Genomic DNA, 27,741 nt, shown 5'->3' with positions numbered 1-27,741 from the left:
AGTCAAGACAAAAGAAGTTGTTATCAAATTTAAGCCCCCATATTTTATAGTTTTAATTTAAAAATATACAATAAGATATCTGTACCTCAGGGAAAGCACCAACATGTAATTTTTTTCAACGTTTTAAAAAAATTACACAAAAGTTTATGTTTAGGTTTTAGGAGTTTTAAGAGGCTTAATATGAACGTAAACGGCAACCATAGCATGTCTTTAGAATTTCACTATTCTGTTAAAGACTTAAAGGAGTCCGATCCGTCATGGATTGGTGCAAATTGGGGCAAAAATCAGAAAAAGTCTAAATTTGACGAAATTTTAACTTCGAAATGGGATAAGGCCGTAGAAAATGGTAAGTTAGGACCGCGTGTGTCTTGTGAATATACGTATGTAATATTATAGCTATTACTCGGTGAAAATTTTGATCTCAAAATGTTTTTTTTCCATTGTGTTGTATGCCTTATAAACATTTTTGGGAAAACCTAATCATTTCTGTCAAAACTTAGTTTAAATATCGAAAAGTCCTTAAAAACCTTTTGAAAGTTTATATTTTCTGGTAATTTAGTACATAAATCCTTACATAGACATTTTCTACCCAGGTATTTTCAAGTACAAGTTGGACGACTGTAAATATAAAACACTTACGTCATCAAAATCCAACCCAATGCATTGCGTAGCTCAGTTAAACCCCCAGCGAAGTTTTAAACGAAGAAAACGTGAAACTTTCAGCTCCATGAATGAAAACTTCACGCAAAACCAATTCAACTTCACAAAAATTTGCGATGATGAAATTTTATTCACTATGGTGCCACCTAATGACTCCGCTGCTACAGAACTGCAAAAGACAGCTTCAAGAAATGTTGTAGTCGTTAATATCAGTCCGATAGATTACGGGCATGTTTTGCTAATTCCTGCACTTGACGAATGTCAATCACAAAGATTGACAGCTGCTTCTTTGCTGCTGGCTTTTGATTTTCTTCAGCTGAGCTCAAACCCAGGTGTTTAATAAGTTTTATTATTTTTTTATTACTTGGTTATTGTTTGTTTAAATTGTTTGCAGAGTCACCTGGAATTCTTCTACTGTCAATATGTTTTCATCATCCAGTAATAGCAATTGTTAGGAAAACACATTGAATTTTGCTTAAACAGTTTTTTTTATGTTGGTTAGATTCTTCATAGCAGAAAGCACAATATAGTTTTTTAAACATGTCTATAATACTTCTACACAATGAGGTTTTAACTTGAATATTATGGTTTGTGTTTTTGTGTAGATTGCTTTCAACATTTCAAACAGCTAAATTATCCACCCCAGGTTTTCGTGTTGGTTTCAACAGTCTACATGCTTGGGCTTCTATCAATCATCTGCATTTCCATGGCATGTATCTACAACACCAACTATTTTTGGATAATATACCAACATCTGACCATGTTGCTGGTTCATGTTATTTGATTGATGGTTCCTCTCCCATGCCTGCATTTGTGTTTAATGTTCCAAAGCAGAAAGAAGCCAGAGTGGTGGTAAGTGGTAGCTCATATATTATTTAATGAGGACATATGGTAAGGCTAGTGTATATGTAAACCAGATGTACATGTAGTATTCATGATTCATACACATCAAGCTCACTGTCAATTATAAGATGGGTATTATTTTATACACCAGACACACATGGTGTATTCATACATTTCAATGCTCACTGCTTAGTTTTAACATAGGTATCTTCTTATACACCACACAAACATGGTGTATTCATATGCACTTTTGCTCACTGCCAATCTACATTTCCAGTTATTTCACTTTCAGGTAGCTACAGATATTGAAAAACTTGTAAACATTCTCCATGAAGGGGAAACCCCATACAACATGATGCTCACACGAGGCAGCGTTGGTACACGTTGTGTCATCGTGCCGAGAAAATCAACCCAAAATTTGGAACCTTCCGACAGCTTTGATGTGGCATGCGTGGAAATAGGAGGCCAATATCCGATGAAATACGAAAAGGAATTCTGCAGTGTCACCCATGATTCAGCATTTAAGATTCTCGCCAAAAATGCAGTGAGTAATAAGGTGTTTGATGACTTGGTTCAAAAAATTAAACAAATCCTTTAAATATAATCTAGGCATATATGGATTCAGATAACAAATTTATTACAATCCTGGTTAAAATTCACGCAAACTAAACTTAAAATATTTATCAAGCTTCTGAAACGATGTTTTGGTAGGTTTTAGTTCAAATTTATAAATATAAGCCATAGCTTCATAAGCTATCCTAATGTCAACAAAACCCTGGTATTAGCTTGGCTGAAACTAACAATTGTTGACATTAACTAAAGAGTTTGCCAAAAAAATCCTATGTAACCTATCCTACCTATGTGTTCTCTTGATAAAACTTTTTTAAAAAAGCACTCTGTATCTTAACTATATTGCAATATGCTGAAAATATATTTTTATGCCAGGTGCACTTTAAAAAAAATGTACTTAGATATTCTATGTTATATTGTATATGCTATGCAGTATTGTTAAATGTGCTACTGTTGTAAACATAATAAAATTCCTGTATTTCACCGTACTTAAGTTTATTACACAAGTATGCAGCACAACGTGCTTTATTTTTCGTATCTGCATGCATTGTATGCAGTATAAAACAATTATAGGACAATATATATATAATGTATCCATGATTCATCAAAGAAGCTTTGTGTATGATGCCACTGTGTAGCACCCAGTGTGGCTGATGATGGGACTTTGCTAGTACCTAAAGTACAAGATATATTTATTAAAAAGAACAGTAGTATTATAAACTCATAACGTATGTAAAATAATTATCACATATATATAGATTTGCAGGTTTAATTCGTATTATGTAAAACAATAAATAAATGCCATGTTTGTGTCTTTATAATACTTATTCTTATTTTATTTTCGCGTGTAAAGTAAATTAATTGAAACTGTACCATAGTCAGTGTTATATAAGACTAGAGCGAGTGTTATAAAAAGACCAAATTACTTTATAACTAAAGTTAATGTACTTTAACCATATCTAATATGGGAGACATACATAGCTATATATTATCCACTGTTAACATTGACTTCCTTCAATACAACTGCCCTAGTTCCCACACATAAACAGCTTGCCATGCATTGTATTTATTTATACCTGTAATAGTTTGGTTTGAAAGGACCAGATTTATTGAGACCTAAATACTTTGCTTGGTCATCTGTGAGTTCAGTTAGATGAGCGTCAAACGTTGCAAGATGGAGACTTGCTACATATTCATCTAAACCATACTTTGAATGTAAATTTAGGTACTTATTTTTTAAATTTTATTTTTGAAATTATAGCAGTTTGAATGTAATCGTGTGAACCTACACTAGTCTGGAAAAATCAGTTAAAATGTTTGTTGTGAAAAAAAACGTTTGCATAAAAGTGTGTGTTTGATTCTACAGTTACAGCAGTTTGAGTAAAATTGGGCATTAAATGCACAGCAGTTTTAAATAAAACAATATATTAATATTGTGTGTTTGATTTTACACCACTTTAAAATTTAAGTATAAATGTGTGTTTAAAATTACACTAGTTTTAAAGAAACAGCCTAAATATAAATATCTGTTTGAAATCGTAATGACACATGGTTGCTAGGAGTAAGCTAGAATAAAACTACTCATAGGCTACATTCCAAACATTGAATTAGATAGTTAATTGTAGGTTGCCAATTCAAAAAATCTATTACAAGCAAATACCACTCACCCATTTTTTTGGGCAGTAGATAAACGTCTTGTTTGTATCTTCCTTCTGGAGCATTAAACAATTCAATCAATGCTAATGCCTGAAAGTAATTATAAATGTTACAAAGGATATTTGTTTAGTTTACTTATAGTTTTAGACTTAAACTTAAAACACTCCCATGCCCACAGTCGAGTTGCTGAAGCTATTGCAGTGTGTGGATAAAGAGGCATAACATTTGGTTGGTTTGGTCATTTAGATCCTCGTGGGTTGAAACTTTATTAACTTATTATGTCTGCAGTCTGCTTATCCACACACTGTAATAGGCTTAACAACTCGACTGTGGGCATGGGAGTGGCAATCATGGATAAGTCACTCAAGTTCCCACCCACGAGGCTATAAATGACCAAACAAAATTATATCTGCCTATCCACACACTGCAAAATTTAACAACTCGACTGTGGGCATGGGAGTGGCAACTGGCAACCATGGATAAGTCACTCAAGTTCCCAAACACAAGGCTATAAATGACCAAACAAAATTATATATGCCTATCCACACACTGCAACAGTATCAGCAACTTGACTGTGAGCATGGGAGTGGCAAACATGGATAAGTCGCTCAAGTTCCCACCCACAAGGCTATAAATGACCAAACTTTTTTTTATCCACACACTACTATACCCATACACACACACATATATACATACCTGTGTACAATGTGTAATGGAAAGCACAAAGGAAGGAACAGTTGAACAGCTAAGATTAAGTAGACGACCCTCAGCGAGCAACACAATGCGTTTACCATCAGGCCATATCACATGATCAACTTGTGATCGAACTTTCTCCCATGTAAGGTCGTTCGTTTTTAAGCTCGCCTGCGAACAAGAGGTATTTTATTGGGATTTTGAGACATTACATTTATTTTGTTACTTTTGCTACTATGGATAATGCAAAATAGTCTTTTTATGGTATTTTGGTATAAAGACTTTTCTATATTATGTGTGGTTAAATTTTAATGTAAAATGGTCTGCTACTAGGCATAATGTAAAATATCCTTTTTGGCTCTTCTGGTATAATACTATTTTGCATTATGGCTGGTAGCAGACTATGTTACATCAGAATTAATTTTTTAATGGAGTTTACAGTATTATTTTGTCTATTATTTGATATAATCATATTCCCAATAATCATTGTATATTTTACCCACCACATCAATCTCTGTGTTACTGTGACCCATGTTACACACGATTGCGCCGTTCTTCATCTTATCAAGACTGTCTCGCGTGATTACGTTTTTGTTTCCTACAAATAAATTATAAGAATATTACCGACAAGCAACAACAAGAACAGGTAGAAATAACATATTCCATGGAAACTGAAAAAATAAACACACAATCCACTAAAAAATGATTTTCTGGTCCTCGGGCATAAAAATTTAAAATGGATTTTATTTAATCCAATGATATCTGGCATTATCTGCTATGTAATGAAACCTTTTAGTTGTACAGAAGACTGGTTTGATGACCTAGAGTTGAAGCCAAATTTTGCCCATTATCTAAACACAGAGTCTGCAGTTTGTAGGTTCAGAAAGAAATGCTCTATAGACTATATTTGCACGAACCTGAACACGTAATAAAAATGTCGGCGGTTTTTACAACCTCGTGAAATCGCACAACTCTAATTCCATCCATGCTGTAATAATAAAAATGTGATCACTTCAACAATAAAAATCTTAAAAAAAACTTTTTCCGAAGTACAACCTCAATCAAAAAATTCTACTGACACAGGTAACCGCATAGGAAAACCAACAATTAATTGCGTGTAATTATTCAAAACTTCACTTTAAATAATACGACTGAGTACACCAAAGTGTTTTGTTCTCTGTTTACTAGCTATGCCACCATATATGTCCTACTAAGCGTACCACAACTAATCAAATATAAACTTTGGTACAATAACAAGCTTCAAGGTAACTTACAGTTGAAGTTCACACAAGGTCAAAAACCCAATATAACCACTATGGATTAATTATTACACATAAATATGAGTAATTTGACATTGATTGTGCCAAAAAAATGCCTAACTAACTCAGTGAATACAATCTGAACAATACCTTTTTTAATGCACCAACACTCTGATTATAACAGTTACAAATATTAATAGTGTGTCGTGATTTTTTAACCCACAGTGTGCAATGCTATAAACAGATGCTTTTTAGGAAGTACATAGTGCGCATGCACTTTATACAGTAAAATACATGATTTTAGTACGCCAGCTAATAAAAACTCTAAAAACTTTAGGATATATAATGATAAGCAGTGACATAAATTTCCAATTTAAACTAATGGAAAAAGTCATTTTTTGTGTACATAATATACACCTAAATTTCCAATTTAAACTAATGGAAAAGAGCCAGTACACATCATAGTCACCAATATAACCCATTTAAAGTTTTCTGGCATATGTACATTACTCCACTATGCGTATATATCACACTATACAATATAACCCACTTACCATGCTTGTAATGCACATATTGGGTCAATCTCTGTCACATAAACAACACTTCCAAGTCCTTTCAATGCTGAACAACAACCCTTCCCCACCTCTCCATACCCACATACAACAACTTGCTTGCCACCAAACATAATGTCTGTCGTTCGTTTTAACCTAAAGTGAAATAAATCCAATTAAACGCTTGCTCTATAAGTTACGATGCTTATAACATATTTTGTTAAACTCAACCATATGGGGTGGGATCAACAAAACAACAATTTATAAAAGAAATGTACGCCTACAAAAACACAACTACAATGTTTCATTTCCCCTGAGTATTATACCCTAATAAATCTTTACACTATAAAGTATGGAGCACATCTAGTATTTAAGTTATAAACCTACAGAACAAAACGATTATTTTGAAGTTTATGAGTTGCTTTGGACCAATCGCAATATATGGAGACCTATGCGTTTAAGATATTTTAAAATAAACGTTTCCGTTCATTTTTTATATCTACGATACCAACGCTCTTAACTATTTAATGAAGAAAGCCTGTTTAGCCATAGCTTATTGGACAGATTGTCATTTTCTATAAGCTGCAGATCAAATATTATTTTGAAAAACAATCCATATTACTACTTGAATAATTTTTGCTTCTGCAAAGTAGTCAATTTTTTTGAAAAAAAAAAACTTTGATTTAATGGAAAGGCCACCCTAGATGTTTGTTACTGTTTTCCAGGCCTACATAATATATACCACAAAGCAGGAGTATCATGAAGTGTGAGAAATAACAACTCGTATGCCACACATACTCACCCGTCTAACACTGACTCTCGGCACGAATACAAATTGTCGAATTTTTGCTGCAAAACAAATGAGATGTTTAAAAAGTATATTTGAAGGTAAAGCACCCCAGTTATGTTTGCCAGGAAAAGGCATTGTTAGATATGTGTACATTACGTTACGGTGGGCTTAGTAAAGATAAGTATAGGAAATGCATTCTAAGCCTACATCATGGTGTATTGGGAGAATACTCTGTTCTCTGTGTGTAAGGTCCTACAGGATAAGACGATATGGGACCTTTTTTGAGGAATGTACAAGGCCCCATTAAAAAGTTTAAAATAATATTTTATTCTTATTAATTAATTATAAAAACTAACCTTTGTTACAGAATCATTGACATTCATGGCGGGAATGCTGAGCTTGCCTGTTTTAGCAAGTTGATATAATCTGTGGAAATATAATGATTAAGCATTGTACACTAGAAGTACAAATCCAAAATTAGAAGCTGAAACCATTTGATATCACTACTTTAAGCTTTCTTTTAGTTTGCCTCTTGTAAATTGATTTTTGCAGGAAAAGTTTTTACCCATAAAGTTACGCATGTGGTTACTAGTAAACAGGCATGAGTTATATAAAAAAACAGAACACCTGTATTACAAACGCTTTGGGGCCACTCAAGGATTTACAACAGAGTTTAGATCACTGTTTTAACTTAAAGTCATTGAAGAATATAGGTACATTTTTTACACTCATGGGTATCAAACATGGGGAACCTCAATAATTTATGTGGCGAACAAGTGAAACTAAAACAAGCAAAACTTAAAACAAGAGAAATTTAAATTAAAAAAACTTAAATCAAAAGAAACTTAAAACAAGCGCAACTTAAAACAAACAAAAATTTAAAAAAGCTGAACTCATTGACTCACCTATGTACACCAGTCACGCTCTCTTCCACTATTCCCTTCATTCCTCTGAAAATGGTTTGATATTTCTTGATGATTGAGTGGGTAAGGTCTCCCCCATCATCAAGGATCATGTTGGGATGCCACCCATCAGCTGTGATGCACTTCTCAATGCACCACCAGAAATCTTCCTCTTCCTGACCCTTCCATGCAAATATTGAGTAACCTGGGATAAAAGGAGAAGTTAGGGGAGAGAGGAGACAGTTTAAACAGGGCAGAGGTTGAGGCAAAACAGAGTCACACTGGGACCTTTTAAAAGTACAGAAAGTGGTCTGGGTGTTGCGGTAATTGACCAAATCCAGGTTAAAAGGTAAAACTAGATCATCAACAAAGGCTCACCCATATAGAATAGAAACAGATCAGGAGGAACTTGGGTGTAATATTGGTTCAATTTGTTTTACTTGAAACCCAAGGTGCTAACATCTAGACCCAACTTTGGCAGTTTATAGACACTCAATATTAATAGAGAAGGGTAGGGCCTTTAGTAACCCATAACTGAGACCCAGGATGTATGTTATTTTCCCATTACCCTAACACCCAGGGTGATACCACCTAGACCCCACTGAGACAGTCACTAACAGATATGCTATTCTATAAGGATAAGGTCTTCAGTGAGGTACAACCGAGACCTAGGATATAAGTCTACTACCCAGTACCTCAAACCTCAACGCCAAGGGTGCTACAATCAAGACCCCACTGGGCACTTTATACACCCAATACTTCACCTGCTTCTGCCAATGCAGCGGCAACTTCATTCTGTGTGGAGTAAATATTGCAACAACACCATCGGACCTTCGCACCAAGTTGACTTAAAGTTTCAATTAAAACCTGGCATATTTTAATAATTAATAATCAACATATTTATATATGGTCTTGCCTGTTAATGTTATGTTTAGAACAGAGTTTCGATTACTGCCTTTTAACTTAAAGTCATAGGGACATATGGTTACATTCATACTTATCAAACATATGGAACCTCGTTAATAATGTGTCGAATACTCTTTGCTTGTTTGGCTAAACACGTAACAGCAGGGTGAAGTTTTACATTTAAAACTGGGGTGCAAAAACATAAGATGCCACTGTACTTTCAAAAGTTAGGATTTGATGTCATTCCTAGGCCCTATGTTACGCATCTACCAACTCATACACAACTTACTGCAGATTGTGCCGATATATGAGTGCAGCCCACTACTTTAGCTCCATTCAGTGGTTTATCACCCTGTGCCCTCTTACGCAGATCCATTAACGCGGGCATCTCTTGCTCAGCAATCTCGATCTCCCGCCTTCCAAAGTCCGCATGTTTGATGTTTCGGATGCAAAAGTCAGTGAAGCCTTTGGAATTTACCTTAAAAAGTTGGTGGTGAGGTTTTGACAGCAGTAACCTGTTAAGTGGCATTGTAATGCTATTTCGGCTTACTATGTACGACATGCACTTTCTAAGGGACCATTTTAATAATATGATTCTTAAATGTATTCTACCGCAATATGCTTATGCCTATTTTTATTTTACTTGTGCATTTTATATCATGTTTATTATATGAGTAGTGCAATAGAGAAATATAGTATGTACTACAACATTTTCTATATTGTTTCTAACAAATGGTATTTTATACATTTTTTTATGTTGACAGCACATCTAGTTTCATAGAACTTAAGAAGTACAAGAGAGAATCAGTAATTTTGCTTTCAAGTAATTCAAGATATTGATTATACATTGAGTCTTTGGATGTCCATAGTCTGTAATTAAACTTCTACTGTTTCATACATCCCTTCTCCCTTGGAAGTTAAATTAATTGTTCTTATTAAAAATTAATGTTTCCATTGCTTACTTGGGGTCTTTCCCTTGGAGATATGTCATCTTCTTCATCAGAGCTTGAGTAAGATGCTGAAAGAAAATAAAGCTTAATCAAAAATTGTCAGGATAACAAAATTAAAAGTTAAAGTAAAGAGAAACTTAAAATTGAACCGAGTTTTAAAGATAAGAAATTAAAAATAAGTTTAAAAACACAAGAACTTCTTTAGTTACTGTTTTTAAGGTTACAGGAAAAATAAATAGATAATTGGTTGATAAAAAATAAAAGCGCATGTGAAATACTTTGCATAAGATACTGTGCATGGCATAGACTGATTAATACTTAAAAAAAAACAAAAAAAGTTAAAATGTAACTTAAGATAAGAGTGTATCCAGGATTTTTTTAATGGAGTCCAACTTTATTTTAAAACATCCATTTGCGCATTGGACGAAAACCAGATGTGCGGCGCAATAAACGATCCTTATTTTTCATACAAAAAATGTGTATGAATTAATAACTTTAAATGGCAGGAACAAGAATTATCAGAAGACTCCACTAATAGTTGTAAAGCACTAACTTATATTCATCTTTATAGTTGCAAACTTTGTGTTAAAATTAATGCTTTCTTCCCAATACCGAGTAGAACACAAAATCTTCCATCAGAAATCAGAATCTTAACAGCATCAAACTTTATATGCCTTCTGCTATACTACAGCCTATTTAAGAAAACTTATCTGTCTATTCTGATACTACAGTTCAAGGCGTCTAAGAAACAAACTGATATCCATTACAAAACACTCTAAAATTTGGTATAAATTAACTTTATCTCCACTTCTATACACAAAGTTTGTCCAAAAACTCCAATCTAAACCAACACTAGTTACAGTATAAAGTTTTGAGGTACAGCTGATGTTAATTACACAATGCTCCCTACAATACATGTCACCCCACTAATTATTGAACGGGACAACATTACAAGTTAATTAGATTTCCACCCAAAGGTCTTCATTATAATGAATTCCAATCCCACTCGATTATATTGCCCAAAGGAACTGATCTACAAGGTTATTATTGAAAAAATTATTCACTGAGTTACTAATCATTGCATGACATAAGTTAGGTAAACATCCAAGAAAAGGACACACCTTAGGTAAACAGCACCAGGTCAAATAAAAATAAATTTAGATTATATTGTTTGTTAAAGGATTAACAAATCTCAGCCATGCAACAGCTTGCCACATAAATATATTGATTTCTTTTAAAATGCTTCTTGAAAAACAAAACAATCATTTTAAATGAGATTTTTTGCACGTTAACAGTTTAGTTGACAGTTAAACAATTTGGAACTTTTTAAGTGGTTGTTAAACTGGGTACTATTTAACCCTGTGGTTTAACACAAATACACAACCATTATAAGAGTCCAAGGTACTTGTTCAAAGCTTTACTATTATTTAAAAGTAATAAAAATAATTTTAGGCAAAAATAGAGAATTTACAAAGAGTTAATCTACAAAAAGTTACGAACCAAATATTTAAAATATTTTTTTTAATTCTGATCAAAAATACTACAAAAAAATCCTGTTTTGTTGCCAACCCTTCCAACTGACCCTGATTTACAGTAAACAGATTTTAATTGATTTCTATGGTATCACCATGCATGGGATTATGTAAAGCATTAATATATAATTTAATCAATAACTCATTTAACTACCAACTTCCTGTTAAAAGAGAATCCAAGCAATTAATAACAAATGAAGCTGGAGCTTAACATATAAAATATTTATAAAGTAATTTGTGCCAGTAAGCACAACTGAAAGGTAAATTGACAATTTTAGGTAACAGATTAAAAACCTTTTGGAATTGTTGCTCTTCAACTAACAATATTGAACAAGAATCTATTTGTTAACAAAAAATAAATTTTGCACAACTTTTTGCAAGTGTATAGATTTTGTTGTATTGGACCAACACAATACTTTTGACAGGGAAATTTTAACTAGTGTCAACAAAACAATTACCTTGAACTATGTTGCATGCATTTCTTAGATGGTTAGTTTAGTTCTATTTGACTACCCTTGACTATATACCTTTGCTTTGACCTATATTTAATCCCCTCAAGATTCCACCACCATGGAGAACTTACAACTTGTAGGAAACATCCAATTAAAATACCTGTGCTTGTAGTTGAGAATTCTCTTGACAACGTGATGCTGGGACGACGGATTTCGCGACTTTTTCGCCGCGTTGGAATTCCTTCAGTTATTTCCAAACCTATCTCATTGTCTAACTTAAACGTGACCTCGTGACTCCGCGTTTGACCTTCGCGCTCCATTGCACTCAACATGTTTATATTTATTTTGGACTTAAAGGTAAAAAAATAAAATTTGTCATTTAAAACATTTTTTCTGTGAAACCGAAGGAAAAGTTACTGCCGACTGCCGAGTAAACAGGAACAGGGATAATAGTGAATCCACTAAAGAGAAGCATGATAATAGCTGCCATAATTCTATACGTACTATAATCCTATATTCCTATAGCATATATGAATATTTCCAATTAGCACAAAATATATACGACTTAATCTATAAATAACAGGTATAATATAGCTAGCACAAAATATATAGATTTCGTTTATAAATGACAGGTATTATATCACCACTAATGAACTAGTAGAATTAGTAGATAACAATAATATATATTATAGTGAGCTCAAACAACTGAAATAACTAAACCTAGTAACCTACAGGGGGGTAATTTAAATAATTGTCTAACATTACCAACTAATCAACCATAGCATTAATAGTGTGGCCCCTGCTATGCCAATCTGCTCTGTAAAGTATTTGTAAACCTGATAACCACTGTCCACTGTCTATCTTACAGAAAATGAAGTTTAACTATCTCTTTAAATATGATGACCAATAACAAATTAATTAAACCAGCGAAGAGAAGAGCATTAGCAACTAAACAGCAATAATTAAACATGTTACAGCAACAAATACAAAAAAAACTCCATTAACAAATATGAATAGAAATACGTTAGACTTCCCAACAACTTCTGGTTGCACATACAGGAAATTCAAGCACATAAACAACACGTCTTGTAGTCACATTAGACCACCAGCTAACAAGGGGTTTTTGCACTTGAGTCTGATAGAAGACGTCTCTCTACAGGCGGTCGGTAGTAATAAAAATCTCTGGGTTGCTATGATACAGATGCCGCATTGGCATGAGTGATTTACAACTTATGAGTGTAATAAGGTCTGTAATAATACCAAGTATGGACTTTATTTCGATAAAGCCTCAAGTTACTGAGCGACAACTACGAAAATCGTCGCCACGATTCGCGATCTAGAATTTGGAATACGTCACAATTGGGAGCGAAATAACAACGTCGTTGGTTCATTAATTTCAGACAATTGTGGACAGTTTTGCCGATTTTGAGTTAGAATACTGGGAGTCAAAATGAACAACAGACGGAAAACAATTAATTATACGTATATTTTGTTGCAGATTTATTTCTCGTTTTATGATTTTTTTATAACGACGATGGTAATATCAAATACGTTCAACGGCTTCTTATAACGTATCCTCGCAACTACAGAAAAATCTGTAAGACTGTTTAGAATAGTTAAGCAACCACGGCAACCTTAAAAAAACTAACACCGCGATATTTGCCCCACTTTCAATGCGGCGCGACCATGCAACAGCTATCAAATTACCTCTTACCTTCAAAAAAGCTAACGCTAAGCCTCGGTTCTTTAAAATAACTCAGTGATCAGCATATTTGAAAAAGCCAAGCAATACGACCTACTTTCCACTTAGTGCGACGCTAAGTAGTCCAGACCGCAATGCATGGTAAAAAATAAACAACTGAGTCCAAGCTACGTGAAATATCTCACGCTGAGAGCACTCGGATCATACGAAAATGGTTTTTAATTAAAACAGATGCATAAGCAGTAATAATCGATAATAAAGCGATCATCACTGCTTTATATTGAACACATATGCAGTAATGAAATATTCTTCTTTTTTATTTCACTTTACTTAAATAACTGCCACGGTCAAGTTAAGGGTAATATCGTCTAAGCACGCAAGTAATAAAACTTAACGATGCAGTTACAACTCGTAGTTAAAGTAATGAACAAGTCGACTGCGGTGAAATTAAGCGTGTAATGAAACCTTCAGATCAATTTTGCTTATGGGAAATAATGAAACGTCTTTTCTAGTTAATTGAGGATATGTGGCTACAAACTTTCTTAATTAATCGACAAACTACGGAGTAGCCAGGTTCTATTTCGTATCCTGGAAGCAAGTTAACCACTTCTGCTATTTGTTCAGCAGTTTATTACTAATACTAAACATAAGAAACAATCTCGAAATTGGGATGACTGGCATGGGGAACGTGTAGTTTGTGGTTGTCACATCATACTTATGTTTGTTACGTCATAGTCATGATTGATGGGAAAAAGTGCCGGAAGTTTCTCCATTTATTACAAGAATAAATCTGGTCCAATAATGTTCAGAATTAAGTTCCACGAAATGTGTAGGCGACACAAATTGTAAATAGATAATTTAACAAGAGACTGTTGATGCGACTTTGGGCGGAATATTTATCTCACAGAAGGCAATTCTTGATTTTTGTCTATTACGAATTTCACAGCACTTGAGCGTGAACTTTATTTCGTTACAAGAATCGTACAGCTTCATGAGGACTAAATCAGGGGCATTTTCACGGAATTTATCAAGGTTAATTAGTCCAATAACATGAACATTCAAAATTCCCAACACGCAATGTTACAATACGTAAAAAGTTGCCACTGGATTTAGTGATCCAGCTTATAAACATGAAGCAGAACAGAGCAACAGGACTGGTAGGATCATTATATTTATGGCATAATAGGTTGCTTTTCAATAAGCACGCGAGATAAGCTACTGTATTGTACGCGGAAACTACACAATATACTCGGTTAAGTGTGAATAATGCGAGCTTTGAATAAGAACTACGGTTGGTTTAGCGTTCTAAGTCTACTCTACGTATACATTTTCAAAGTTTTTTTTTTTAAATATAACTATTTAAAATCTAGCGCACTTCTGGATCCAACTAGTGCATTGTAATATAAAAATAAGAGTACGGCCCGAAAAGTTGGCTGTGACGTCACAAAGACGCTCGTCGCCACAACCCGTGGTTTCTGAATAGAAGGATAAGAAGCGTCTGGATAATAATTAACTACAATCCAGAATTCCTTTGTCCACTTTCTGGAAATCGCGTAGTCGAACTCGAATAATCTGCATTGTGACGTCACGATCGATTGAAGCTCATGCGAATGCCGCGATATGACGTCATAATAGCATTTTTGCATGCTGCAACTCGTGTGACGTCACATCAGCATTCTAACAGAAAATAAACCCCTTCAAACACAACACCGAAGGCATACGAACTTAATACGACAGTGGTAAATGGATATCAACCAAACTTAGATAAGAAGTAAACAGTTTGTATAAAGCGTTGGTACTGAACCCAAAATTTGAATGATAAGATCGAATTACCGCACACATAGGTATACTACAGAGCACTGTATTAACTTTAACGTTATCTATGACTATGCCTCATACTTAAAGGTGGTTTACCTCAACTATCAATCAGTCCTATCAGTTATTTGTTAACGTAAAATACTTAAGCCAGCATTGTAGCGCAAACAGAGAGAGTCAAAAGTGACGCAAAGCGGAAAATATTTACTGACCGCGGCTTCGGTAAAACGAGGACACTTTCAACGGCGACCAACGTACACGGTACTTGCTTGATGACAATTTATGGCACAGGCACGAAACCGTCGTAAATATAGACCTATTAATGAGCCTATCTCCTTTAAATTTCCCTTTCATTGCCTTTCAGTTTCTAGCGCAAACTAGATTCCCCACAACTCATATATAAACCACATGTTTAAATGAAGTCTCAACTTCAACGAATTAAAGTATCACACAAGCATAATAATATATATAACTTTTGCAAAGATACAGAATTGCTTTTTTTTCAAAATATTAGTATTATTTAACTCTGCTACGCCTAACGCAAATTAGAAAGCAAGTTTAACTTTTATATCAGAAATAATCAAACAACGCCAAAACGATTATTATACAGAATATACTTTTCTATTTTAAATTTCCTCTTCATCGCCTTTCAGTTTCTAGCGCAAACTAGATTCCCCACAACTCATATATAAACCACTTGTTTAAATGAAGTCTCGACTTCAACGGATTAAAGTATCAAGAACCCGCTAACCCATTAATCCGGGATTTAAACTTAAAACTGAACTAAACCACTGACAATATATGAAAAACTGCATTGCTGCAACAGCATGATACATCTGCAGACAGACAACCTCTTTAAGCGGAGTATAATTCAAATGTTCGTAACCCCGGACAACCAAATGGAGCAGAAAATTTATCGCCCATATGTTTGCTTTGGAATTGATTTTGAGCAGACCTTATCACCACAAAGTTACGAAACGTCTGCTGTACATAAACCTCATTGTTGTTTATTCTTCGTTGTTTTAATGTATACAAGCTTAAATTTTGTGATCAAAACGATAACGAATTTCAACGTCATAAAGTTACGGAACGTCTGCTGCATATACATTAACCGCTTTGCTGTATAATACCCGACCTTTGGCGTTCTATATAAAATCATTTGTGAGGTCGACGATAAATAAATTTATGTCATGTTTGTAATTTGGTATATCTGAACACTAAATATACCTTTAGTAGGCCATGGTTTATAATTGTTACATTATTTCTCCTTACTGTATGCGCGGCGATACTGCGATAATATCACGTCGTTCTAATCGTGTTGAAGCTTACGGTTTCATTAAATTTTAAGCGGTCAATGTAAAGTTTACAAAACCCGGTTTGCACCGATGTGCAAAAAGTCACCAGAGTTCAAGTAAACAACGAATATATGACGTGGCATGTTTTCGTCAGACCACCAGGTACGAATTTTGCGAAGTATTGAAACATAAATCACGCTAAACTAAAATATTGGATTTTAGAAAATATATATATATTTATTTCGTAACTTGGAATCACGGTTTACTAGAGATCCCTAGCAGATTGTGGTCCAACTCAACTCATATATAATGTTCATTATTGTACGGAACTACGGATAAAAGTATTAGCGACTTTGAATAATGAGGATGTAGATCAAATACGTCATTTGCGACATGAATACGCACGAGCTGTGGTCTAATCTATTATTTAAACGGGTGTACTTCAAACGTTAAAGAGATTGTCTTGTTGTATTTAGATAATGTCAGATATTTTACAGAGAACTACAGTTCTGTTTAAAATATTGGCATTTTTTAGCATAAGGTGCATAAAAACACCATGTGTGTTTTGGTGTATAATAAAACATCGTTGTTAAAACTCAACAGCGAGAATGCGGTGCATGAAAACACTATGTGTGGGGTGTTTGGTTTGGTGTAGATAAAGACATCCATGTTATAACTTAATGGTAGGCATGAGGTATACGAATATACACCATGTATGTCTAACTGTCTGGTGTATAAGAAGAAAGTCAAGACACCAGTGTTATAACTCGACAGTGCGTATGAGACGTATCCCGATGTACTGACAAGCATTTTGATTTATTAAACGGACACACACGGGACACGACCGATTAAAAACGAAAACCAGCGGTGATATTAATTCCAGTCTCGATCAATGATAATCATTGCGGAAATTAACATCGGGAAAAACATGTTTCACCAATAAAAAATACTATTCTATAAATAACCTGTTACAACACTACTTACAATTTTTTTAAACGGCAAAATGATAATACTTATTGGCTTACTTAATTTAAAAAAATGAACGGGTTCAAGTCAAAATATGTTTCTGTAATGCATGCTGTTTCCAAGCAGGTTTTTGATATGCGCTGCTTTACAAGACAGTATGTTAGAAATTAAGAAGAATTCGTGCGATCGAGTAAAATCAGGCGATAAAATTTCCCATAAATTTAATACTACAGTGATACCCACAAATACGCCAAGAGCGCCAACCACGAAACACTCAACTTGTATTTAATTACAGCGAGTGCACTTTTCACACCAGGAGTACTTGCTTTCGATAGCAGGCCAGCTATCTCTTTAACCTATATAGTAACTATACGGGCATAGGTACGCATAGAGACGACTATGCAAAGGGTTCTTAAAAATTAAAAAACTTTAGTCAACAGTAATAACTCCGTACACTATATGACTAATTGACCACGCACATGATCTGACATAGTAAGAATACTTTTCTCTGTGCATTCGTTATTTCGTAAAGGTTGGATTGACTAACTATGTTCATTAAAACTGAAATCCGGAATATAATTTCCTTCCTGAAAAACTTAATAGAACGAGGCCTATATAAGCTATAGAGTACTTAGCACTAGTTGCACCTATTCAGCACTGACTATCAACAACGTCTAAACTTTTCTCTATTTATATCGGTACGTGCCCACTCATGTCACGACTCTGGTGCATCATCTAACGGATGAAAATAAACACATGGCAATATGAACCACCATACGTGACGTATATTGGATAAAGCCAGCAGCAAACATGGCAACGAACTTTTGCAGCGATCGCTAATCTTGATCATCAAACAATACGCGCAGCGTCAAACGTTTGTGACGTCACATAGTATTGTTATACAATGTGACGTAACAATCGTTTTGCAAAATTTAGTTTTTCGACATTTCCAAATATCGTATTCTTTGTTGTTATATTTATCTTTTTAATTATATTTAAGAAGATGAGCAACATTAAGCCATAATGTTTAATATGTTACGTAATATCACTTCCTTTGAGGTTAATTGGGTTAAAACGCAGGCAACGATTTAAATACGCTGGTGCTTAATAGAAACAGCAGCAAATCTGGTACTTTACGAGGAAGCATATCGGCAAATAATCTAGGACCAACAGAAAATCTCTAATCGGATGTTTAGCGGGTATGCGGGTAGCACCCCATATTGGACTTTAAAGCCAATATTGAAAAAGGGACACCTGGCACACAAAAATCAATGTCGGGAATTGGAAAAAGTAATTATTTCCAAATTTGATGTCTCAGAGGTAATTTTAAACTGATGAAATCCTTTGATTGAGTTGTTGTTTACGTCATAATTAGCATTATTTTATTATGAACTCACCTGAACTGAAACTGTCTGCAGAGGACGCAGATATGGATCTTGACATGGACCTCTTTTTTCTGACCTTCTTGTCCTCCACGAAGGATATTTGCTGTGGAAATCAAAACTTTAGACATTTCAATCTACAAAACTAAATTCCACAATTTTCTTACGCTATTAGAACAGTAGTTGCATTGCACCGACATTGTTAAACGAGATATATGAACAAGCGCGACGCATTTTCTGCTTTTATGCGGCAGCGTCGCCGCTCTTATTTAACAGAAGTAATAAACAGTTGTTCATTACATACCCTAAGCGTAACTAGTTGCAAATTAACGAAAAATGCGGTGACTCTACCAACATTAAACCGTGGCACCTCAACCTGTTACGTCACAAAAGGAATCACAGCCAAAAGGATCACGTGGTAGCGCTACCGACCAATCAGAAATGCAGCTTTTACGTCGACTGAAGGCCGCCTTGTATTTATTTAACGTAAATATTTCTAACTGCGTAAACACAGCAAATAATTCAGAGGCGTCAACAGCGAATTAAACCGTCCCATGTTTGACACTATGGCCATCAAAAGCAATTCATTTTCATAATTAACTTGTTTCGTGGGCTGATTACACAGCCGTGCTAAATAGTTGCAGATTAACAGAATGCCTCTATAAACAATTGACCGTGGGATTCACTATTGTTACGTCATAAAAACGCGTCAGGAACCAAAGATCATACCATACTCTCCTCTTATATTATTTGGAGCTACATAAATAAAAGCTCCTTTTTCTTGACCCATACCATACCACGCTACTCTGTGACGTAACAGAGTGTATTTGTAGCGTAACAGCAGTGAATAATCCCACACACGCGTATAACCTCTCGCTTACCTTAAGACTTTAGAAAACACTTTAAAAGTAACAACCAATCACTAAGATTTATAACACATGCACTACCTTATGTATTGCCATGTAGTATAACAAGGGTATTAAGGATATAAGGCACTTAAAAGTCAACATCAAGTTAATAATTACAATGATAACAAGGATCCTTATTAAGAACAATGCAATCACCGTTACGTCATAATGATAATAGTGTCGTTAACCACATGAAGAACGAAACTTTTTTTTTATATTGTGACGCCACCAGACTGTTTAATAATGACGTCATAATTATTAGCAATTTGCAACGTGAGAAATTTAGAAAGCGTATGTAAGGCGATACTTGCCAAGTGACTCAGTAGTTAAGAGGTAGAAAAACACGATGCGTGTTATGGAGCAAGATAGATACCCGATACCGTTAGCACATGATATCCCATATTTCTTATTCGTGTTTTTAACAATTAACATCAATACAAACATGGGCGATTTTACCTTAACGTAATATATAACCAAATTTTTGATACTTTTAACATACAACTTATAATGGAGGGGGAGATGAGACACATTTTTATTTTCTCCTCCCATTTGGTAGTAAACAAAGAATATTCAAAGAATTATAAAACCGTATCATCACGACTCCTATAGACCGTTGTTAATTGTTTAAAACACGATATTTGAATATTATGTGCCATTTTCCCCCACCATACACATGGTAAATACTTTATCTGGCCATTTAAATACAGACAGCTAAACTTAACAGCGTTAGCAGATGCTGATGTATATTGTGAACATACAAATACCATTGTTACATCATTAAGTAGTATAGTTTAATTTCTATAATAAAACACAGACACATTTCACTTATATATTCTGGTAAAATGTGTTCATTGTTTTATCGATGACACGCGTGTACGTAATATGTAATGATGTGATGCCACATCCGTATATTGTTAATTCAGTACGACGAGACGCTTAATCGCAGTAACAGCGGTTTATGAATAAGGGTGTCATCATTGTTATGTAAGGAGTACTGCAAAGGTATGTGGAGATGTTGGGCAGAACGGCTACCCAGACACCACATTAACATAAATAATTCATGTGGGGCTATTTTTAAACCAGACTCAGTGGTATTGGGTTGTTGTTGACCATGAAAAGTCAAGTTTTCCAATTAACCTGTACACAGATTGCGCCGTATAATAAGTGTAATGTATACTGCATTGCTACTGTGTGCAATAACTGCATACAGTATAAATAAACAACGTAAAGCAATGACATCGATATATGGTTGTAGTATAAGGAACAGAAAAGTGCATGGTTTAACAACGTGGTTGTAACTTGCCCTATCACACATGGGTCATTACAGACGTTAAGATAATTATTATAAGATTTATCACAACATGACGTATTTGGGTTTAACCACGAACAACATGACGTTTTTTGTGTGATTCGGTCGAAATAAAGAGGATTACAACACCGATGTTCATGTTGGCAGTCTTTTTAACGTTAAACTACAAAACATACAAGATGTAGTTTAACAAAGTAAACAAACAACCTTGTTACGTCACCTCGTGAGTTTCCGAACCAAACACACTTCCTTGGCTATCTAGTCTCCCAACAGAAGTAACTGATAATCCCCTGGACATAATACGACGGTTATTGCTCTTTTGTCTTCTTAGGAGGTTTCTCTTCTCCTCCAACTTCTTGAGGCTCTCACCCGTCCCCGTGACGTCACGCCTCGGAGCAACAGTCCTTCTATCTCCATTCTCAATATTATCTCTCTTTCCAGAAGCTGACATTTCAGTTTCTACACCTACACAACTTACTACACTGCATAAGACTACATATATACCTGTATAAAAGCACACACATAAAATCTCCGGCTTTACAAAACAATACAGTAACAATTCTATATACAACAATCTACACTACTGCCCACATTCGATAACGGTCTGAAACTAAACCTATAACTTCCGCCTTTTGAAATATGCTTTCCTTTACTTGTACTGCTGTCATCTTTAGCAATCTATTTAAAGGCATTTAAACCGAAGAACCTGATTTTAAATTACCAGTACTGCAAGCGGGAAAAGCGCTATAAAAATTCTATCTCCTAAACCGATCCGTTATTTGCATAACTTGCTGCTCACACGCACGCACGGTGTCGGTTTACCAGAGTTTCCTGGTCCGCTGGTGTATTTATAGCAGCGTCCTATCGAGTACTGTGTTGGCGCCTATCTCACACAGTAGAAAACACGAACGCCACTCAGCTGTATAAGCATTCCTAGAACCCGACAATCCGTAACGTAGGAAGAAAACAACAAAACATTATTCCTAAAGCTAAAGCTACACTTTCGACTTTCTTGGCAAATAAGGCGACTCAAGACCTCTTACGGAAAGAACGAACTAAAAAGCTGACGCAGTGGTGCGACCATAAGAAATAATGCAAGGCTGCAACTAATGACCTGGTGTAGCAATAGCCGTTATAACTTAACTATTTTTGCGGTCAATATCCATACTCCATTGGTTTTGTAAGTAAGCTGAATTTCATAACAACCCACACTTGACTTCTTAAAATGTTGAAAACTGTTATCCAGGCTTATCGCCTCAACGGCTGTGAAACAAACTTGAACTTTTGGCTTCGTATGATTTAACATTGAGCTGTAAACTAGGTCCAACAGTGTGACTGTTGGACTGCGTTGATCCCAATCTAATTCAACTAATGGATATCAACTGGGTGCACGCCAACACGCTGGTTGTGGTATTAATACAATTTATTATTTTGATTTCCATTATCCTATTAGACAGATTGATTCAATGCACCACCGAAAATGCATTACCACTGATTGACTAATAGCTATTATACCAGACATGCAAATGAGAGCATGCTATACGTAATATCGTTGCTACAAATTATTTAGTTGCAAAAGGGACAAACGTGTCGTATATAACGAAACCTAGACAGTAATGGAATAAAAAAATACGTTTTTAGTAAATCAGTTTACAATAAAGCAGAATGCGTCGGTTCCGTGGTAGACGGGTGTGGATTTATTGATCGTGGCTATTTCTTGCTATCTATTTGACATCACATTACGGGGCACCTTTGTGATGCAAACCACGCGTTCGTAAAACATATTATGACGCAACAGCGACATCTAGCGTACGAGTTTTGAAGACAAATGCGACTGCAGGGGGGAGTTACACAATTGATGTCACGCGCGCAATAATTCATGTTAAAAAAATAGGGTACTGACGTACTGTATAGGCTAATTACAATTTTTACAAAACTTATCCTTTTTCTGCGATACGTAAAGCTACACAAATTTAAATAAGAAAAAAAAAATTGATATTGAGTATGACATTAAATTTAACAAACATTTTCCTATTTTAACAACAATAAATCTCATCACTTCATCAGGTAACAGTTAAATACTTCAGTGGTTAAGGTAGATGAGTAAATTATAAGCTATCCATCACGATTGCATCCTCCACCCTTATAATTCATTGGCTTGTACAGTGTGGTAAAAAGTTGATTAAAAAAAACCACCCACTGTTTGTATGTTAAACAAACGGATGAGGTTTCAGCCACATACCCAAGTTTGCGAGCTGATGAAGGTAATATGAGGATGTGCAATGACACGTACACTTACTGGGCCGAATAGGTTCAAAAAACTGAACATAGAACCAATTAAACAGCTTCACGGTGTAATGGGCTTAGTTTTTAAACCAAAAAAAATATTTTCCTTAGTTAGCACAATTTATATTGTCTGTGGTTTCAAATCTTACTTGTTATTTTGAAATTGTAAAGTTTTAGTTATCATATTCGAATGGTTAAATAAAAATTATGCTGTGTTTTAACTTGGGAATGAAGACTGTTTTATGATACCATTATAAATTATTTTTAATTTATATCTTAATGATTATTACTTAATCCATAAAATAGCCTATATGGTGAAGAAGTAAATCAATTGATCAAAGTCATTAGGACTACATTGACATTATATTCAGGCAAAGGTCCACACAAAGTAAAAATTGATGTGACTAATGAATCAACAGGAATTACCAGTATACCCTGTCATGTGTATAGTGCATACACGGTAATAAATTATAAGGTTGGTTCAGGTAAGTGTTGGTGAAAAACATGTTCATAAAAATTGTCAAATGAATCACTTTTATAGGAAGGTAAATACGTCAATGTTTGCTGAAGTTAATAAAAGTAATGGCAAACAATTTTCAAAGTTTGGCACTTCAATACATTGTATGCATAACAGGTCATGCAACACCTGTAGATTATACAGATCGAAAAATATATTAAAAAACACAATTTCAAGAAAAAAAATGTCTCCATATAACCTAAACACTTCATACATTCTTTGGTTAAAATGCCGTGACAGACCAAACCTATGTATTAAGATTAGGAAGGCTTGTGTTTACATACATACAAGATTACTGTCCACCAACAGTACAAGACATTTTTGTTTGTATGTGTGCTTTGTATTTTATTGAAGGATTATTTTGAATGTATAACTAATGTATATACATATTGAATGTAAGCAAAAATGTATTTAAGTGTGTTTATAAAATGTTCCATAAAAATTAAGTATCACTTGACACTTTTGTTTGGACAAATTTAACAATTAAGTAAAATCGAATTTATATAAGTAACAAAAACTTTCAGTAAACACCTCAATACGACAGAATTATTTTTGACATAAATGAAATGGGGTTCATCAGGGGAAATTTCGATTGCATTTCAATTGGCAGCACATTGTTAGGCCAATGCTTGCTTATTAAAAATGCATAACAGTTCCGTGAATTGACATTTTGTTTTGTTTATTGCGTAAACCCTGTACATGTCTTCCTATTATGATGTTACATGGCAGTTACTGACTCACAACTACATAATACAAAATCCTTACACAGCATTTTTTACATGAAAGTGGTAACTGATACGTCCCCACAGTAAAATCACAGGTTGACTACAATGAGGCTTTTGTATTGAACTTAAACTTAAAACAAACTAAACACTGCATTATATTACTAGAAATGGGAAATAACTAATATAAGGAAACCACAAACATTTTAGAAGATCAAACTTGGCTACACATATTACATTTTAAGAAATAATATTTCAAGTTTCGACACAAAAATTCAAAGAAAATCAACATTCTGACCAAAGTGAAAAACCGTATATATAATCGCATATTTTAATATAATGATGTTGAATGAATGGTGATAAAGCAAAAGCACTCACCCGTACCCTGTTTGCAATCTCAGGTTGCAAACCTTTCTTATTGGAGCTTGCTTGGGACGATTTTTGAGCTTCCAGGACATACCTGTTGTTATCCCCACCATGATGATCATGTTTATGATCTTTATGATGCTTTTTCTCCGACATGATCTCGTGCCTAACAAGCACCTAAAACTAAATAACCTAACCCTAGAAAGGAAATGTAAAAAGTTACAAACAATCCTAAAAAATGCGACAGTTTCAATTTCAAATAAAGCCACTTTATCACACAAATACAAGTTCAGTTTATTTTTAAAGTACATCCATAATGTTGTTCCACATTTATCTTAATTTTTAACAAGACTTCAACGATTGACAACCATCCGCAAAAGCAACTGAACCGGTCCCAGCTATTTTAAACCGATTGAGGCATCACACTCCCTTTTTCTCGCAGTACCAACATACCTACAAGGTTCAGGAATTGAGTTTGTTTACCAGGAACCACTCATCTGGTAATCAATGTTACAACAAGTTTGAACAACTATAAAATCAAAACAATAAATCACAGATGCCGGGCTAGAAATGGGACATGTTAATGGCAGGAAATAAAATTTCGAAAACGGAAAATTTGGACAATTTATTTGTTTGGATGTAAATTATAAAAAGTGGTACATTGGAAATAATTTAAAAATGTTATATGTTTTGTTGATTTTAAAATTTATATTTCCAAAAAATGTATAAATCTGAATAATAAAAACCAATAGTTTCCTTACACTATTTGAATTTAATGCAAATTAACATTGTTAGGTGTGAATTAAAATACACTGAAAAGGAAAAGAATTTATAGAACAAATTAGAAGTTAATAACTTGTAGCAGCAATATGGCACACAAAATTCGATTTTAAATTTAGTATTTGTTCCAACAGGAAACCAGCTAGCTAAATAATTCAATAATAATTTGACTGGAAATTTTTTCTATCCATGAATAATTCATGAAACAACAGAATATAAATAAGATTATGTTAGTCTTTATGAATGCACTACCTTCTTAACTCTTGAATTTCGAACAACAAAATCACAAGATATGAAAATTGTTTTACTCGATAATTAATTCATCAATAGCCCAGTCTTCATAACTGCCATCAGGCATATACCGTCTTATTATAATCGGAATTTTCTTTGCTTTTAATTCCTTCATCGCAATTTGAAGTGGGTCAGTTTCCCCTTCGAGTTCAACCATTACCGGAGCATTCATTGAAAGTTGTAACGCTCTCGTTCCAAGAACTCGAGCACGTTCGTACTTCGTTAAATAAGGCGTAGTGATCCTCTTAGTTGGCTCTATTTGACGACCTTCGGTTGCATCTAAAATCTCAACACCCTGCCCCTCATCCTCAACAGCATCAAGCTCATTTGCATCTCCAACATCATCCATGTCTCCTCCATCGTCACCAAAGCCATCAAAATCATCCTCATGGTCAGACATGGTCAAAACTTTTACAAATTTCTACTGAATGAATGTTTACACCTGTACAAAATTAAATACATGTAATAATAAAAAGTTAAAAACAGAGCTATTCGAGCAAACTGTAGTACTTAGAACCTGTTCAAAATTATATTGTACAATTGGTGTAATGGGACAAATCTGGCCTAAATCCCAGGTCCTTGACAAGGACATCACCCAAAAACAATAGAAGAGTTTGAGATATTGCACAATGAAAATAAAACTATTAACCAGTAAACTATTGTCAAGCATATATAAACTTGATGAAGCTTTTCTAATTTCTTGCTAAAAACAACATTGAATTTATTAAATGTTGTTTAAACTTGTACAGTAACATGTTTAAAGATTGCGGGATACATAAACTTCTCTCGTTGGAAGGTTATTATGATTTCACATAAAATATTCAATTCCTTTTTATCATCTCTTGCTAATCAAACTAGTAACCATTGTGTGGCACAACGTAACTAGGCAGCCTGTAGCAAAAACATTGTGCACACATATAGCATATATTCAGAACCACTCAAGCTACTTTTAATTAGCAATGGGATAACTGAGAACTAAACCACTAAATCCCTATAGCTAAAGCTAGGCTTATTAAGATGTTGTTTAAGCATACTTACATATCAAAATAATGTATTACCACAAGGCATAAAATGCATAGTATAGCATAAAGTTGGTTCCTGTTTTGTATAATACAGTAGCCTAACAAAATCTTGGTAATTACCAAATAACGTTACGAGCTTCACTGCTTGGTAATCTTTACAACTGGACAGTGGACATACAGATTTCCGTCTGGAATGGACATGTGTGTGCTGTCTATCACACGGTGGCGATAAGCAAATAGAAGAAACACTTTTCTGCTAGCGATTTTGTCTAGAAACTATACAACCATAGTACTTTTCTAATCATGGTTAAAGCAAAGAGCTCTTTGGTTAAAGTATACTATGATGTAACATGTTGGACAACAAAATATGTAGTCTTTAAAATACATAATATTGTTTAAATTGCTAGTAACATTTAACCAATAAAAAGTAAATTTAGATTTTTTAAGCTGATTGTTCTTTGGCTTACAGGTGTGAAAACAACAAAATTGTAATATGTAACCGCGAAAACCGCCGTAATATGTTGTTTTTACACAACAGTTGGTAAACTTAAACCCCTAAAATGCAACTAACTTTAATATATTTGCATTCGCGCCACCCAACGTCGCCACCTAGCAT

General features: G+C 34.4%; 3 protein-coding genes across 7 annotated transcripts; 1 reads left to right on the top strand and 2 right to left on the bottom strand.

The window, feature by feature from the left end:
• Positions 1-51: 51 nt before the first annotated feature.
• LOC100175149 (GDP-D-glucose phosphorylase 1) lies at positions 52-2,556 on the top strand. Its single transcript, XM_002129227.5, has 4 exons — positions 52-346; positions 594-992; positions 1,307-1,512; positions 1,796-2,556. The coding sequence occupies exons 1-4, from the start codon at positions 181-183 to the stop codon at positions 2,099-2,101; spliced, it is 1,077 nt and encodes a 358-aa protein (XP_002129263.1). The 5' UTR covers positions 52-180; the 3' UTR covers positions 2,102-2,556.
• Positions 2,544-25,388, bottom strand: LOC100183786 (putative adenosylhomocysteinase 3). 5 transcript variants are annotated; one of them, XM_009860992.3, is made up of 15 exons: positions 21,362-21,639; positions 18,940-19,030; positions 9,793-9,848; positions 9,120-9,308; positions 8,689-8,791; positions 7,928-8,129; positions 7,379-7,448; positions 7,035-7,081; positions 6,236-6,388; positions 5,340-5,410; positions 4,926-5,020; positions 4,426-4,593; positions 3,741-3,819; positions 3,150-3,270; positions 2,544-2,747 (listed from the first exon to the last, which is right to left on the bottom strand). In XM_009860992.3, exons 1-15 carry the CDS (start codon positions 21,590-21,592, stop codon positions 2,741-2,743), a joined length of 1,683 nt encoding a protein of 560 aa, XP_009859294.1. In that variant the 5' UTR covers positions 21,593-21,639; the 3' UTR covers positions 2,544-2,740. The 5 variants fall into 5 exon arrangements, with proteins under 5 accessions (XP_009859294.1, XP_026691198.1, XP_026691197.1 ...); XM_026835397.1 differs by lacking the exon at positions 21,362-21,639 and adding an exon at positions 19,092-19,229; XM_002129329.5 differs by lacking the exon at positions 21,362-21,639 and adding an exon at positions 25,045-25,388 and having other exon boundaries at positions 2,552-2,747.
• Positions 25,231-26,576, bottom strand: LOC100181417 (DNA-directed RNA polymerases I, II, and III subunit RPABC2). Its single transcript, XM_026835405.1, has one exon. It carries the CDS (start codon positions 26,501-26,503, stop codon positions 26,117-26,119), a length of 387 nt encoding a protein of 128 aa, XP_026691206.1. The 5' UTR covers positions 26,504-26,576; the 3' UTR covers positions 25,231-26,116.
• Positions 26,577-27,741: the final 1,165 nt, after the last annotated feature.

Source organism: Ciona intestinalis, chromosome 8 (assembly GCF_000224145.3).
Source record: "Ciona intestinalis chromosome 8, KH, whole genome shotgun sequence".
Taxonomy (NCBI): domain Eukaryota; kingdom Metazoa; phylum Chordata; class Ascidiacea; order Phlebobranchia; family Cionidae; genus Ciona; species Ciona intestinalis.
This window is presented reverse-complemented; position numbering and strand designations above follow the sequence as displayed.